Source organism: Miniopterus schreibersii (assembly GCF_964146895.1).
Source record: "Miniopterus schreibersii genome assembly, chromosome: 14".
NCBI classification, from domain to species: domain Eukaryota; kingdom Metazoa; phylum Chordata; class Mammalia; order Chiroptera; family Miniopteridae; genus Miniopterus; species Miniopterus schreibersii.
Window position 1 is genome coordinate 53315809 of NC_138114.1, and position 14535 is coordinate 53330343.

The 14535-nt window shown below is 55.5% G+C and overlaps 1 protein-coding gene across 4 annotated transcripts in view; it reads right to left on the reverse strand.

Moving 5' to 3' along the window:
* The window catches only part of DOCK1 (dedicator of cytokinesis 1), a 288043-nt gene that overhangs the window by 11362 nt on the left and 262146 nt on the right, over positions 1-14535 (reverse strand). For all 4 annotated transcript variants that reach the window (XM_081157827.1, XM_081157826.1, XM_081157829.1 and 1 more), the window contains exons 41-47: positions 13511-13652; positions 13318-13396; positions 11145-11229; positions 8129-8215; positions 6436-6612; positions 5420-5503; positions 496-633 (exon numbers count right to left, since the gene is read on the reverse strand). In XM_081157827.1, the coding sequence (XP_081013953.1) occupies positions 496-633; positions 5420-5503; positions 6436-6612; positions 8129-8215; positions 11145-11229; positions 13318-13396; positions 13511-13652 (792 nt within the window). The remainder of the gene's footprint in view (positions 1-495; positions 634-5419; positions 5504-6435; positions 6613-8128; positions 8216-11144; positions 11230-13317; positions 13397-13510; positions 13653-14535) is intronic.

The following is a 14535-nucleotide window of genomic DNA, read 5'->3' on the forward strand; positions in this document are numbered from 1 at the left end:
CCCGGCTTTTGTTGAGTGAGTCCTCTCCCCAGGCAGCATCTTCCCGCCTCCTGACCATCCCAACTCACCCTGCTGGGCTAAGCAGTGACCCCTTCCTCCAGTAGGTAAGTCCTCGCTGACAATCTCAGACCTCAGTAATCCATCACTCCTCCCCTCAGTGACTTTGACCTTGGGCTGGGCACAGGCTCCCCTCTGCTTTGGGACACTGTGATGGCCGTTGCCCTGTGTGTCACTTGTTAATTCTTCGTATGTGCCGTGTGAGGTTTCTCTGTTGCTCCACCGCACTAGGGTGGTCGGCGATGAAGCCGATTGGTGGACGTTTACTCGCCCCTGACATTTCCAGCTATTGAAAGGAGGGGGCTGGTTTGCTGGATGAAGGGGGCTGAGGTCCCCGACACCCCTACTTCCTAAGCAGGCACCTGCACACGTCTTAGTCACTCTGCCCGGAAGCCTGTCACTGCTGGACACGGTGCCCCCCGCGCCGGGCCCACGCACCATGGCCCGCACGCCGTATTGCTTCTCCACTTTCTCCCGCAGCTGCTTGAAACAGGCCTCCATTCTCTCGTGAAAGGGCCTCAGCGCTTCTGTGATCTTCTCCCCGTGAATCCGGATCCCTTCGGCCAGAAACGGAATCTGAAAAACAAAGAGGCGGATGGTCCTCATTTCCCGAGTCACGGTCCAGGGAGAGGGGGGCGCGCTGGGCTGAGGGGGGCACTGTGGCTGTGACTCCGCTTTTGTGCCCACGCTGGGTTGGCGGATGAAACTCATCAGCGGGCTTGTTGCCCCCAAAGACCAAAATGTTTACATTAACATCATTCGCGTTTTAAACTGGACACGTCTTGCCCCGTCTGGTTTGGCTCAGTGGTTAGAGCGTCGGCCCTCGGACTGAAGGGTCCCGGGTCCGATTCAGTTCCGGCCAAGGGCACGCACCTCAGTTGCAGGCTCGATTCCTGGCCGGGTTGGGGCAAGTACAGGAGGCAACCAATCGGTGCGTCTCTCTCACATCGATGTTTCTCTCTCTCTCCCTTCCGCTCTCCACTTTCTGAAAAGCACTGGAAACAATGTCCTTGGGTGAAAATTAAAACTAAATAAAAATAAATAAATTGGACAGGTCTGGGGCAGTGCTCACCACCCCACGGCCCCTCTAGGACTTCGCCTGAAGCTTTGTTCGTCCACCTGAGTTTGGGAGGAGAGCCGAGTTTTGAATTTGTTGAGATGTAACTGGATCTGTTAGCCACAGGTCAGGTCACAGTGCAAAGGTTTTATTTTTTAGCTAAGAATATGGGCTTTATAGGCAATTGAGAGCCCTGCTCCAAAACGTGAAAACCTAATTCTTTGTGATCTGTGGTCCTGAAGGATAGTCTCCTTTGGAAAGGAAGACCAAATTTATTCTCACTTAAAACTAAAAATAATCTCTCTCTGCTGACACTGCTGTCACCCAATCTCCACGCCAACACTTCCCGCTCGAGCGTGGAGACGCAGCTGACCTTTAAAAGCGTCACCGAGAAACACTTCATTCCCCAGCACCGGGACCCTCGAGTCCCTGCTGTCGGGGGTGGGTGCAGGAAACGCTCCCGCCTCCTTCCCCAGCTCTGCTCCCACCCCACCCTCCCACTCGGACAGAGAGCTCGACACTCCTCAGTGCAATCAAGCTAAGAGGCTTCCTCTTAATAACTGATAATTAAATCAACGCACTGATTAGAAACAGATTTTCCTAATATAACGGAACAGCAGCCGCAACGAGCAGATTTATAAGAAGGGTAATAAGCACACAACTGAATTGCACGTGAACAAATCCAAGACATCTTGTCGAGATGAATCACGGCACGGCCTGCATTTGGTTGCTGTCGAGAGCAGGCGGCTGTGGCCTCGAGGGGTGCTCCAGGAGGGGCGGGAGCGTGCTCCCCAGGCCTGCTCTCCGGCTGCACCCACACACAGTTCGTTTTGCTGACAGCTGGGCCTGTACCCAGGTACGAGCCAGGCATCCACTTCCCGCCAGTTATTGCCAAAGGGACAGTGCGCAGGTGAGACCGTGAAGTGGCCGGGACGTTTTCATATCTGCGCGAGTCACCCTGCGGATGGCAGCTTCCCCGGGGCCAGCCGTGGAGACGCCCACGGAAACCCTTCTGCTTCCCGAGTCCCGCGTGGGGGCGGCCGAGGCAGGCAGGGCACGTCTGTCTGGGTGGAAGGCAAGCATGGGGGTGCTGCCTGAAGGTCGGGCCACAGCCACCCTTGATACTGAGGGCACTCTGATGGGAATGGCGCTTTCAAAAATGTGCGAAACGCAATCTAATCATTTTGGTGCCTTTTGTCGGTCTGATGAAACTCTGAATTGGGCAGATACCTGACACCAAAGAAGCGACCTGCTGGACTAAAGTGCAGACCATGGGTTTAGGTCACAGGTACTGCGTGACCTGCACTTCGGCAGGTGACAGTTGCCGGCCATGAGAATTATCCCCTAGAGAGGCCCCTGACGTTGGTCAGGCAGAACCTGCTTCCTGGGTGGGGTCTGGCCCTGCCGTGTCTGCCTGGGGTTGAGGTGCAGCCACGAAAAAACATCCTTTCCAACGCAGCAGGTGCCTAACATACGAAGAAGCCATGCAGCGAGGCTGAGGGCGCGCGGAGACCCTGCAGTGCAGGGGGTGCCGCCCCGGCTGAGCATCAAGCCCTCGGGGCAGACGCTGAGCCCCACCCGAGCCCCAATTTCCTCTAGGATGGAGCCCGGGCTTCCGGACTTCTACAGTTTCCCCGAGCCCAGAAGGGGGGAGAGGCACAGCTCGAGTTGTTTAAACCGAGCATGAAGCCTGCTCTCAAAAGATGCCCTTCCACATGGCAGCACTGTCCTTGAAGGTTGCTCCTGTGTGTCCCCTGCAGATGCCTGGCCTGCCAGCAGCACCGAGCATCTGGAAGCGCCGCTCATGGCTCCGGGAGCACCACCCCTGGCCACAAAGGTCCTGCCTGACACCAGCCGGGGAAATGAGCGAGTCTGGTCTTTCATTTCAAAAAGAGACACGTGCCCATCCCAGCGGGTTGACGTGAGTCTGTGTGCATTCATCTTGGATGCTCGGCAGGGATGCTCAACCTGACGGCTGCTTTGGGGAGTGACCCAGCTGAGCTGTGCCTCTGAGGAAGGGGCTGGTCTCACTCGTGACCATGGGGACAGCTGTAAATCCACAAGAGGCCCATGCAGCCTGCGCCTGACTCCAGGCCACGAGGGAGGTGCAGGTCAGCACCGTCCTGCCTCAGCCCTGGCACAGCAGAGCGGGAGCTGCCTGGCCCTTAATAACCAGCCTTCGCAAGCGATTTCAGGAACCGAGACGTGCTTACTGCACATCAAGGGGGGAACCACCAGCAAGTCCCGGGGATTCCCAAGGCCCAAACCCTGCTCCACCCACATGGCATCTCAGGAAAAACCCAAACCAAACAAACCGACAAACAAAAACAGAAGGCAGCATTCTGATAACCCCAACCTTCCTATTTTTAATGACTGCATGACTCAATTAGGGTCACGAAAACACGGCTTTTCCAAACATTTGCAAATAAAAGCAAAATCTCAAGTAATGTTTGAATATTATTTTCAGCACTTTTGATTTAATGAAGCTGCTGGGAAACAGATGCCTCCTTTCGACTCTCCTGCGAGCTGCTTTAAAATCCATCTTTAATAAAGTTATTAGGGGCGATGACATAGTGCTGACACAAAGTCTTCCCTGGGGAACAAATTATTTTCCTCTGTAGGACTTGAAACTCTTAAAATCCAATTTGCTGTAAAAGCTTACAGAAAAAAGAAAAATCAATAGGGCTTTTGCAGACCAAACTAGTTTTTGTGTAGCAATGGCTTTATGGCCTCCACGAGTTTCGAATTTTGTACACTTTGGTTCCGACATCTAAATTGGAATCATTCAAACTCTCTCCCTGCTTTTTGGTAACAGGGTGACCACCTGCATGAGGCTTCCATTCCAGGCAATTTGGCCAATGAGGTCCTGTGGAGTCAGCCCCCGATGTTTCTTATCACAGAATAATTTCAGGCCAAACAGATGTCAAATGCATACGGATCTGTGGTTAAGTCACACCCATTAGGATGGTTATTACAAAACACACACACAAAACAAAATCGGAAAGTAACAAGTGCTGGCAAAGACATGGAGAAACTGGAACCCTGGTGAATTGCTGCTGGTGGGATTATAAAATAGAGCAGCTGCTGTGGCAAACAGTTTCGTGGTTCCTCAAACAATGAAAGAGAGAATCAGCGTATCGCCCAGCATCCCACTTCTGGGTATACTATACCCAGAGGAAGTGGAAGCAGGGACTCGAGCAGGTATCTGCACACCGTGATCACAGCAGCGTTATTTACAGTAGCCAAAAGGTAGGACCAACCCAATGTCCTACGGTGAATGAATGGATAAATAAAATGTGGTTCATACACACAACGGAATACTATTAAGCCTTAAAAGAGGAAAGAAATTCTGACACATTGCAATGTAGATGAACCTTGAAGACATAATTCTAAGTGAAATAAGCCAGTACAAAAGGACAAATACTGTAGAATCCCACTTATAAGGGGCTCCTCGAGTAGGGGAATTCATAGGGACAGAAAGCAGAAGCGTGGTGCCAGGGGCAAGAAGCCTGGAGAGCTGTGTTATGGGGACAGAGCTTCGGTTTTGCAAGAAGGAAAGTCCTGGAGATGGTGGTGGTGACGGCTGCAGGACAGTGTGAATGTGCTTAATGCCGCTGAACTGTGCTCTTAAAAATGCTTAAAGTGATGAATTTTATGTTATGTAAATTTTACCACAATAAAATATAAAATAAGTACTTGTAACTTGGTTTGAAACCAAAGCCTAGCTCATTCCACCCTAGGAGGACACACTAGCTACTGTGCTAAAGGTGGAGAGGAAGGCACACAGGTGAGGCTCAGGGTGGCCAGGATGGAGGGGTCCACAGAGACACCTCCTTAGGAAGAGCCGGTCGTGTCAGGGGCCAACTGTCAGCCTGGGAGCCCAGCTTAGCAGGTGGCCTGGGGTGCCACATCCCACGGGTGCAAGGAGACCTGGCCTCCCCTCCCTGAGCTCTGTACTCAGCCAGGTGTGGTTATGTCAGACAGCACCCTGCTCACCCCCAGGTGAGAAGACTGGAAGAGGTGGGTTGCCCAAAGCGGGCAGAGCAAGTCGGCAGAGCCCCGATGCGAACCAGGTCTGACGCCCCCTCCACCACCCAGCTCCCGGAGGCTCCAAGATGCACAGATGTTGAACCAGGTAACTTCTACCAAACACAAGGTGCTCTCCGGAGTCACCCACCCTTTTAAGACCACGTCCCTCTGAGGGTCTCAGGAACATGAGTAGGAAAGCAAAATAATATTCCGTATTGCAGCTGGGAAAACACATATGAGGACCCATGCCCCGTGAGGCTGCGTGCGGACACTTACCTGCCAGGCGATCAGGTCTTTGAGCTTCTCGATCTTCTCATGGGCCTCTGGGTGCTCCTGCAGGTACCGTTCCGTGAAGAAGGCCTGGAGGGGACAGGGAGAGCCACTCAGTCCCCCGCCCACCCAACACGTGTTTCTGCACACCTTCTGTGCGCCAGACCCTGGGAACAGAGCTGTGGGTAAAAGAGCCCACACCCCTGCTGCCAGGGATCTCACCCAGGGCAAAGAATCTGGTCAGGTCAGTCGGAGGGAATGGGCAGCCAGGAGGGGCATTCAGGGTGGCACCCCAGGCCTGGTCCCCAGCAAAGCCGCAGCTGACCTGGAGGCTCAGTCTGCTGGGTGGCAATTCCCTAGAGGCTCACATGCCCGTCACCCCACCCTGTGCCCTGCCTGGGTCTACACCACACCTAAAGGTGGCTCCTACAGAGCACCACCTCTTTGTCCAGGACAATGAACCATCAGTGGTGACCACTCCTGGGCAGTGACCCTCTGCTTCCGTTACTTTGTCTAGACCAGGGGTCAGCAAACTTGTCCAGACGGGGCCTCAGCTCCACTGTTGTATCAGAACAGCCACAGATAGGGAGTAATGAAGGGCCGTGGCCGCGCCCACCTGGATTCACAAGGACAGGCGGTGGGCCGTCGCGGAGACGCCTGGTCCAGGCCACACTGCATCCTTCAGCCCTGCCCGTTCCCATCGAGACACTCCCAGGGAGGCCAGCTGGCCCTCTCCACGTGCCAGCCCGACAAACTGTATCTTGTGGCCTTGACGGTCCCAGGTTAAGGGTCACGCTTCAGAGCCAACCTAGGTGGGCAATGCCCAGGCCGGGCATGCCCGTGGTGGGCCCTTGCCTGTCCACAGTTTGCAGGGGCTGCCCAGGTTGCCCCTGGCCTGGCCGTGGCTCATCGCCGCTGAGGTCGCTCGCGGAGACCAGGGCAGTTTCTGGGCTTAGAGACGGAGTCTGGAGAGGGTCTGTCCCAGGGCAGGGCTGTGAAGGGAGAGCCGGTGTGTCACCTGCCTTTTCGTAATTTGCGAAGCCGCCCATGACGGCCGGGTCCACGATGCCGTTGAGGAGCATGGAGAGGGGGTTGATGGGGAGGCTGGGGTCCTCCAGGTGCTGCTGCACCATGCTGTTCAGCTTGTCGTTGGTCAGCTGCATGGTCTCGATGGCATTCTCCAGGGGGCTGATCTCCACCTGCAGGGAGGGGAAGACGCACGAGGTCCCCGGCTGAGGCTCCGGCCCACGGGGCTCCGCCAGAGGAGAAGCATTTCCGAGCAGGGACAGGCTTCCTACTCCCCATGTACCTTTCTTCCCAATGGATTTTTGGGGGCATGATCCCTGATTATCCAAAGGAGGGCAGCTGGGAATTTCAGTATCATTGTGTCCACAGATGTGGTCCTCACGTGCTCAGAGAACCACCCATATGTCCCCCTCAGCTTCCCTTCCTCGGTCTCCTGCCCCTCTGCCCCACTTGACGCAAGAAACAATAGTTTCCTATTTTATCAAACCAACACCGTTGGCTACTGTGCCCGCGGACGCGCCGTGGTGGGCTGCTCCAGGAGGCAGACGGGAGGGGAGGGGACGGGCTTTGGGTTACACCATTCTGGGATTACCGGTGGCAGAACCACATCCTCACAAAAGGCCAGGCTCCCCCACCTCCCCCTCCAGCTAAGCTCCTTCCCCGGGCATCCTGGCCAGCCCTCAGAATCCCCGATTACAAGGGCTTATGGGAAGAGGCTCATTAAGAGGCTTAGCGCCTGCTGATGTGAAAGGCCACCTCTTCTGCCCCCTCTCACACAATGGTGCTCGAGAGGCCTGCATTCTGCCACTTATCTCCCGAGCCGTCCCCACGCCAGGTCCCCACGCCAGGGCCAGCCGGGGCCCACAGCAGGAGCCTCCAGGACAGAAAGTGAAAGGGCCCGAGGTGGGGGCAGGCCCAAGGCCCTGGGGCTTCAGAGCAGGAGGAGGACATGCTCTGGGGGCGGCCTGGGGCTCAGATCCGTAAAGATAAAGGCCTAGAGTGGAAACAGGGCTGGGGAGAGAAGTTCCCCTGTGGTCCAGGTGAGACCCTGCCAGGGCACAACAGGCCTGGACACACTAATAAAACGTACATCTTTCAGTGGGATCTGCCGTGCTGGCAATCACTGCACTGAGCACCTGCTGTGTCCTCGGGCCCACTACGGAAACTGTCCCACAGCCCACCTGAGGCAAAGCAGGGTGTAGCTAATGAGAGGCGGTCTCCATTTCTTTAAAAAGTGCTGGGAGGGTATCTCAAGCTATCTTTTCTTGAAACAAGCAAGTGGTATTAATTAAGTTGTTTGTCATGTAAATGGAGGAAACCATCAGAAAGAGGCTCAGAAAAACTATGCAAAGGGACCTGGTCCCCCACTTTCTGTTTAGTTAACTTGGAGGAGCAGTCGCAGCAGCAGGGATGACGGCCCTTGGTATCTAGTGAGAAGGGCTGTAATCTCAGTCCCGGTTTCCGCAGAAGCTGGACTGGCTGTGATCACACAGCATCTCACTAGATACTCGGGGCCAAGGAGACCTGAGGCTCCGGGGAACACATGGGGTGAGGTCGGGCTCAGTCCGGTCTGATCTGGGGTCCGCAGTGTGCACTGGGCCACAGTGACCACAGGGTACCCGGGGGTGAAGAGGGTGTGTCAGAGGCATGAGGGAGGATCAGGGACAGTTCTTTTTGGGGTGTCCTTACCATGAAAACAGATTTGACCTCAAACCACCGTAAAATTCCAGGTAACTTATAGGCGGTTGTGTAGATGGTTCTCTCGATCCACATGTTCTGCAAAGAGAACAGAGCCCTTGTTAGGACATGTCAGCAGGTAGGTGGCTTCTGCCCTAATGGGATTCGTGACCCTCTGCCAGGCCAGCCCCCCAGAACAGGGTTCCCCCTGGGAGAGGTGACACTCAGCCCTTCCGTGTTCCCGGGGGGGCAAGCCTGCGCTCAGGAGCACCTTGCCAGCCATGCTCTGCTTGATGTTGACCATACGGGCACATCAGTGTCCCCTGCCTTCCTGGCCAACGGTGCCCACCTCCCTGCTATTTGGCAAAGAAAATATAACCTGAGAGTCAGGGAGAATTAGATGCATGAAAATGAGGGAGGTGCCCTCTGAGCAAACAGGTTTCTGGAAAGGCTGCCGGGAGTGAGGCCTTAGCCTTGCTTAGCCGTTAAGAGGAACCCAAAGGCGCATGTGTTGGGGAAACCTGAGCTCTATTAAAGTGACCGCTCACATCATAACAAAATCTGTGTTTCAAGCTTTAATTTTCTACATAACTAGTATATGTTTCATTATAAAATAAAGATACGGAAATAGAAGGGGGAAAATCACTCAGACACGGTCCTTAAACATTTTAAGATCTACTGTTCAAGATTTCTTACTAAGCATTAAAAAGTGCGTATAGTTTCAATAAAAATACCACTTTATAATCCGTATTTTTTTGTAACATGGTGCATTATATATTGCAGGAGATTGTTTCAAGCCAATAAAATATACGTCAACACATCTCTTAGGTGGCACGGGCTGTCTCGGGGTAAACCTTCACCCCACCTCCTGCGCTGTAACCTCCCCGTGACAACGCTCACTGCTCAGGGGCTGAGTCTGTAAAGTGACCCTGAGACAAACACAGGGCACAACGGAACATCCACGATTCCAGGAAACCGGACTGATCTCAACACTGATTCCCAAGCCTCTTAGATTGCAGAGGAGGAGGGAGGAAGGACCTGGCTAAAGCCTCTGGGCCACAGGCCACAGGCCAAGGCCTCCCGTCTCAGGGCCGATGCTCCTTGCCACCGTGAGGCAGCTCCCGCAGACCCAGCCACACCCAAAGTCCTTTTCCCAAGGCCCACGCACCCTGGGAGGGGCCTCTGGGTTGCACGGCCGCTTAGGGCCAGCTCTGGCTAACTCAGACCTGTCCCCCTTCTCCTCCCCCTTGGTGGCCCTAGGATCCCAGGCCTCCCCCCCTTGCTGTGAGGAGGCGTGGATGATGGCTGAGCTGCCCCCCGGAGCCCTGGGCCTGGCAGGAGAGAGCTCTCGGTGCCCGCCTGTGAGCCCGGCTCCCCGCAGCCTGAGCCTGGCTTCCCATCACTGCAAGAGCCCTGAGCTCATCTGGGAGCCTGAGGCTTTGTCGGGCGCCTGAAGGATACATCCCGCGGCTCAGGCAGCCTCGGCTGTGCGCCGGGGCCGGGCGGGGCCACGCGGGGATTTCAGGGCCGTTTAGAAAAATCATAGCCTTGGAGGCTTACGCAGCTCCAAACACAGGGATCGGGGTTATTCTCGGCTCTGCCCCAGTGGGTGGTGCGTGACCTCCCAGCGTCTCTCTCTACAGCACAGAAATACAGAGCTCCAGATGGGGAGGCATGAGGGGAATTCAAGAACTGTCTATTAATCTGCAGATGGGAGAGACTCTATAAATAATGGCATTAATGCCAGAATGACCGGGCAGGCAGGGACTGCTCAAAAACCACCGCCCTCCGGGCCGCTGTCCAGGTGGGGCTGAGCCTATGTCACTACCACAGACAACGCCACAGTCACCAAACAGGTCCAAGAAATAGGGTCTTGAAATAGGGTCTTAGTTGGAACTAAGCGGTGCTGGAACTGGGGACGACTTCAGAATTCACTGGCCCCAAGCTCCCCGTTAACACACAAGGTGCCTGGGTTGGGCAGGATGGGCCCTGAGAGCTGGGCCCGCAGACGCGCAGGCCTCACCCTGAGATGGGAACATGGGAGGACACTCAAGGCTTCCAAGGGCGGTGGTGGAGTCAAGTCTGCTGGAAGTGCTCCCAGCTTCAGGTGGGTCAGCAGAGAGGTGCTGATTCACCTTTGACCTCCTGCACCGCCAGGCGCCTCCAGCCTGCAGGTAAGGGGCAACCTTTCCCAAGCAACACTGGTGTCCTCAGGGGCCCCACGGCCAATCCTCCTTGAAATTTGTGCCTACCTAGGACTTTCAGAGGAGGTTTTCGGGGCAGGTGGAGAAATGTTAACATTAAAAAACAAACCCCTGCTTTATTTCAGGCCTTTGCAGAATGGAATCCATTCAACCAGTTGCATGTCTATTTTTAAAAGGCACAAGGATCTGTGTTAATATTTTAATGACTCGAACACAGCGGCTTCCAGCAGGGGACAGACACCTCTCAGCAGTTTTGATTAGTTGTCACAATGGGGGAAGTGCTACTGGCATTGAGTGGGGAGAGGTCAGGGGCACTGCCTGACATCCTGCGATGCCCACCCCCCCACGGAGAATTTCCTGGCCCGTTTACTCAGTCGTGAAGGTGGAAACCCTGCCTGGTGCCTCCGTGAATTCAGGCCCAGCCGCCCTCCTGACGGCTGGTCACCTGCAGAAAGCCACGTGAAGCGCCCGGCACCTCTGTGCGCCGTTTCTAACAGGGGCACGGGCACTGGACCTGCGCCAGGACCTGGGGCCAGATGGAAACCAACTCCGACGCGCCCAGGAGGAAGCACGCGTGTGCTGTGAACTCGGAAAGGCCTCTGCAGCGCCGTCACCTGTTACAGCGTCGTGAGGACTGGTGATGTGGTGAGAGCCATCGTTCTGCTAAATTTGAAGGGGCGCTATGTCAGGGTGTTGCACGTGACGTGCAAAGCCACTGAACGCTGAGCTGCGGTGGCCTCCGAGGCCACGGGGTTCCACGGGCAGTTTTGTTGGGGTGGAATGAGCTTTAGGGGAGGCTGGATTTTTTTGTTTTTGTTTCTTACCGCAAATTCATTGTCCGGGTTTTTCTCTCCCTTGCGGATCGGCCTAGAATATTCAAATCGCTGCACCTCGTTTACCCTGTAAAAACTGGAGAGACAGAGAACTCATTAGGCATTTAACCCCAAAAGCAGTTCATTTCCTCTTAGAGGCCAGGTCTTGCCTCCCTATAGGTCATCTAGTCCTTAAAACATCCCTAACCTTGACCCGAGGCGATCGCTGTGCCTTCCTCTCCCTGTCAGCTTCGCGCAGAGACGCTGGCAGGTGGAAAAATTAGCCTGAGTTGAGCCTCCCCGGTCCCCGCAAAGCCTCAGGGAAGAACAGATGCTGAGTGACAGAGAAACGGGCAAACACGGCGAAGGTGACGCCAAGGAGAGAGGAAAAGACTGCTCCCTCCACTCGTGTGTTTGTCCCTTAAAACGTGTAATTAACAAGTTACTCATTTAATGTAATCATCCAACAATTAATTTATTAAAATAATTTAAGTCAATAATTTATTACTTTAAAAATAAAAACATTACGTCTTTATTATTTTTAATGAGGCCTTAGATGCTTCAGTTTCTGATCTACAAAAGGCAGATCTGCGACCACCAAGATGGGACCAGCCTGCCCTCCGGCCTGGGCGGGGTGGGTGTCACGCGTGTGCCCGAGGCGGGCTGGGGAGACGGACTGACCCCTGCGCTGAAATGCAGGCGGCTTCCCGATGTCAAAGGAACTATCTGAGCAAAAACTATGCTTCACTATTCGCTTCATGTCTCTGAGAGAAACATTGCAAAACTGAAAATGGGAGCCCCATGGGCACAACCCTTCCTCAGTGGGCAGAGTCCCAGCTTATTTCCCGTTACTGCTGATACGAGGTTAAAGAATGACAGTGAATTTTGTGGAAGGGCTCAACCCACCCATCTTCAGGCTACAAGATAAGCAGATCCTGAGCACTGTTAGGCCATCAAATAGGTTAATTTCTGTCACCAGAGCATGGGTCAAATAGGGAAGTCTTAAGGTCAAAGAAACATCTGCAGCAGGTGTTTCTACGGCATCGCTGAGCCAGGGACAATTCAAAGGAGAGGCACAAAATCTCGCTCAAATTCAGACGGTTGCCCCTTGAGTTTTAAAATCCGTCTTCTAGTCCCATGTTACTTGATCGCTGTGTGTAGGGTGGAGGGGTTCTCACCCTTGACTGGATCTCCAAGGGGGGCAAGCCTGGGAGCCCCCCTTCCTGCCTCACAGGACGCAAATGCTCCGCCACACCCCAGGCACCTGACTCGGACGCTGAGGGCGGCGGGGCCTGTGCGCCGTTGAAACTCCGGGAGTCTCTCCCGGGGGGGTTGTAGCAGACAGGTGCCCCCTCCCGATTTTCCCTGGTCTCCCGGCCCCCATAAAGGAATCCTCCCCGCTCCCTCCCAGCCATGAATGCTGACTTCTCCCTACAATTCCTTTACAGGGGACCCTCGAACCGCACGGGTTTGAACTGCACAGGTCCGCTGACCGGGGGTTCTTTTCAGTAATTACCTGTGACTGTTTCCGTCCCACGGTTGGGGTTCCGGAGGCAGAGGGCTGACTGTACGCATTGCTCTGTGCTGTTTCATATAGGGGACTTGAGCAGGGGGGGTCCTGGAACCAATGCCCCCAATGCCGAGGGACCAATATGTTTTGGGAGAGTCAAAAGTTACACACAGGCCCTGGCCCGTGTGGCTCAGGTGGCCGGGCATTGTCCCGTGCGCCAAAGGTTGTGGGCCTGGTTCCCAGTCAGGGCACAAACCCAGGCTGTGCGTTAAATCCCTGACCAGGGTGCGTGCAGGAGGCAGCCGATCAGTGTTTCTCTCTCTCTCCCTCTCCCTTCCTCTCTCTCTATAATCAATAAAAACATATTCAAAAAAATTCCTTCCAGGGAGAATCTAGGACTTGGACATTTAAAGATAAAAAGTTACACAGATTTTTGACTGCGTGAGGGGCCGGTGCCCTCACCCCCACATGGTTCACGGGTGACGCGGACGTCCTTCCCTGCACCCCACTTCCTTCTTGGTGCTGAAAACACTGCGTCCCTTCTCTTCTAAGGACACAGAGCGAGCGTGTGGGGAGCTGAGCCAAGGCTAAGCCCGGCGTCTCCACGAGGAAACGGCCAAGAAGGTCTGACAGCCCCGCCCCCGCCCCGCCGGGCAGGACGAGCGGGTGGGTTACCTCACGATCTGCTCGGACACAGGCCTGTGGAACCTCGGGGGCAAATCCAGTTTGGGCTTCACCGTGAAGCACTGAATATCTGAGGGTGACGAGGTCAAGGATCACAGGCGGGACCCCCGTGAGCGCGGCCCCGAGGCCGCCCGCCCCTCCACCCAGGCCCGGCGACCGGGCGGCCGTCCGTCCTGAAGGATACACTGGCCGGCGGAGTTGGTGATCTCGGCGCCGGGCGGGGAGGTCGTCTTCATCTTCTCCGCGTTGGGGAACTGAGTCAGCAGCCGGGCCTCGAAATCTTCCCGGCGCTCGTACTCCTTCCCGCGGTAAATGAAGACCTTCCCCTGCAAACGAGGGCACCCGGTGAATCCCAGACGGGGGGCCGGGCAAGTCCCACAGAGGGCCGCCTCCGCTCCGAGGAAAAGTCCCTGGCGTGGGGAGCGACGCGTAACTGCGCCCGTCTTACAATCAAGAACCCAGGCCACGCGCCACGTCAGCGAAAACCGTGCCATCGGCACGGACACACGCGACTGAACTCGGGTCACCACCAAGTTACAAAACCATGGAAAACCAAGTGAGAACCCAGCCCCGCTCCAGGCCGCCTGGGATGGAAACCCAGGCGCCAGGCAAGGGGGTGCTGGGGTCACGCGCACCAGGCGCGGCTGGGGGGCACAAAGGCAGGTGTGCACTTGTCCGCGCACAGCAGTTTATTAGTTATTAGTTACTGTATTATTTTCCATCTGAACAACTGTACACCTACTTTCGCCCACCCTGTATATATATAAAATATATATATTTTTTCTTGGTAGGACCTAATTCACCTTCATGCCGCCAAGGGGAACCTAAGAGACGTCGGATCGGAGCGAGGCCTCAGAGCCGAGCCCGACGCTCCGAGCAGACGCCCAGTCTCGGCTGCAGCAGAACCGGAGGCAACGGGGCCCGAGCAGAGCAGAGTGTGGCTCCCGGTGGAGAGCAGGGCGCCCTCGCCGCACACTCGGAGCGGCTGTGCGGGCCGCATCCGTCAACCGATGCCAGGGCAGGACAGACAGAGCTCCCCTTCCAAAGGCTGGGCCCTCCACCTCAAGGACACTGTTGTCCCCGCCATGCGCTCCCAGTTGGAGAGCCCCTCTGGGCTGGTCACGGGCGGCTGGTGGGCGACCCCGGGGTGGGCGTCAGGCAGGTCTGCGGTCGTCCCCGCACAGGTTGCCTTGCTGAGGCCATTTCTGC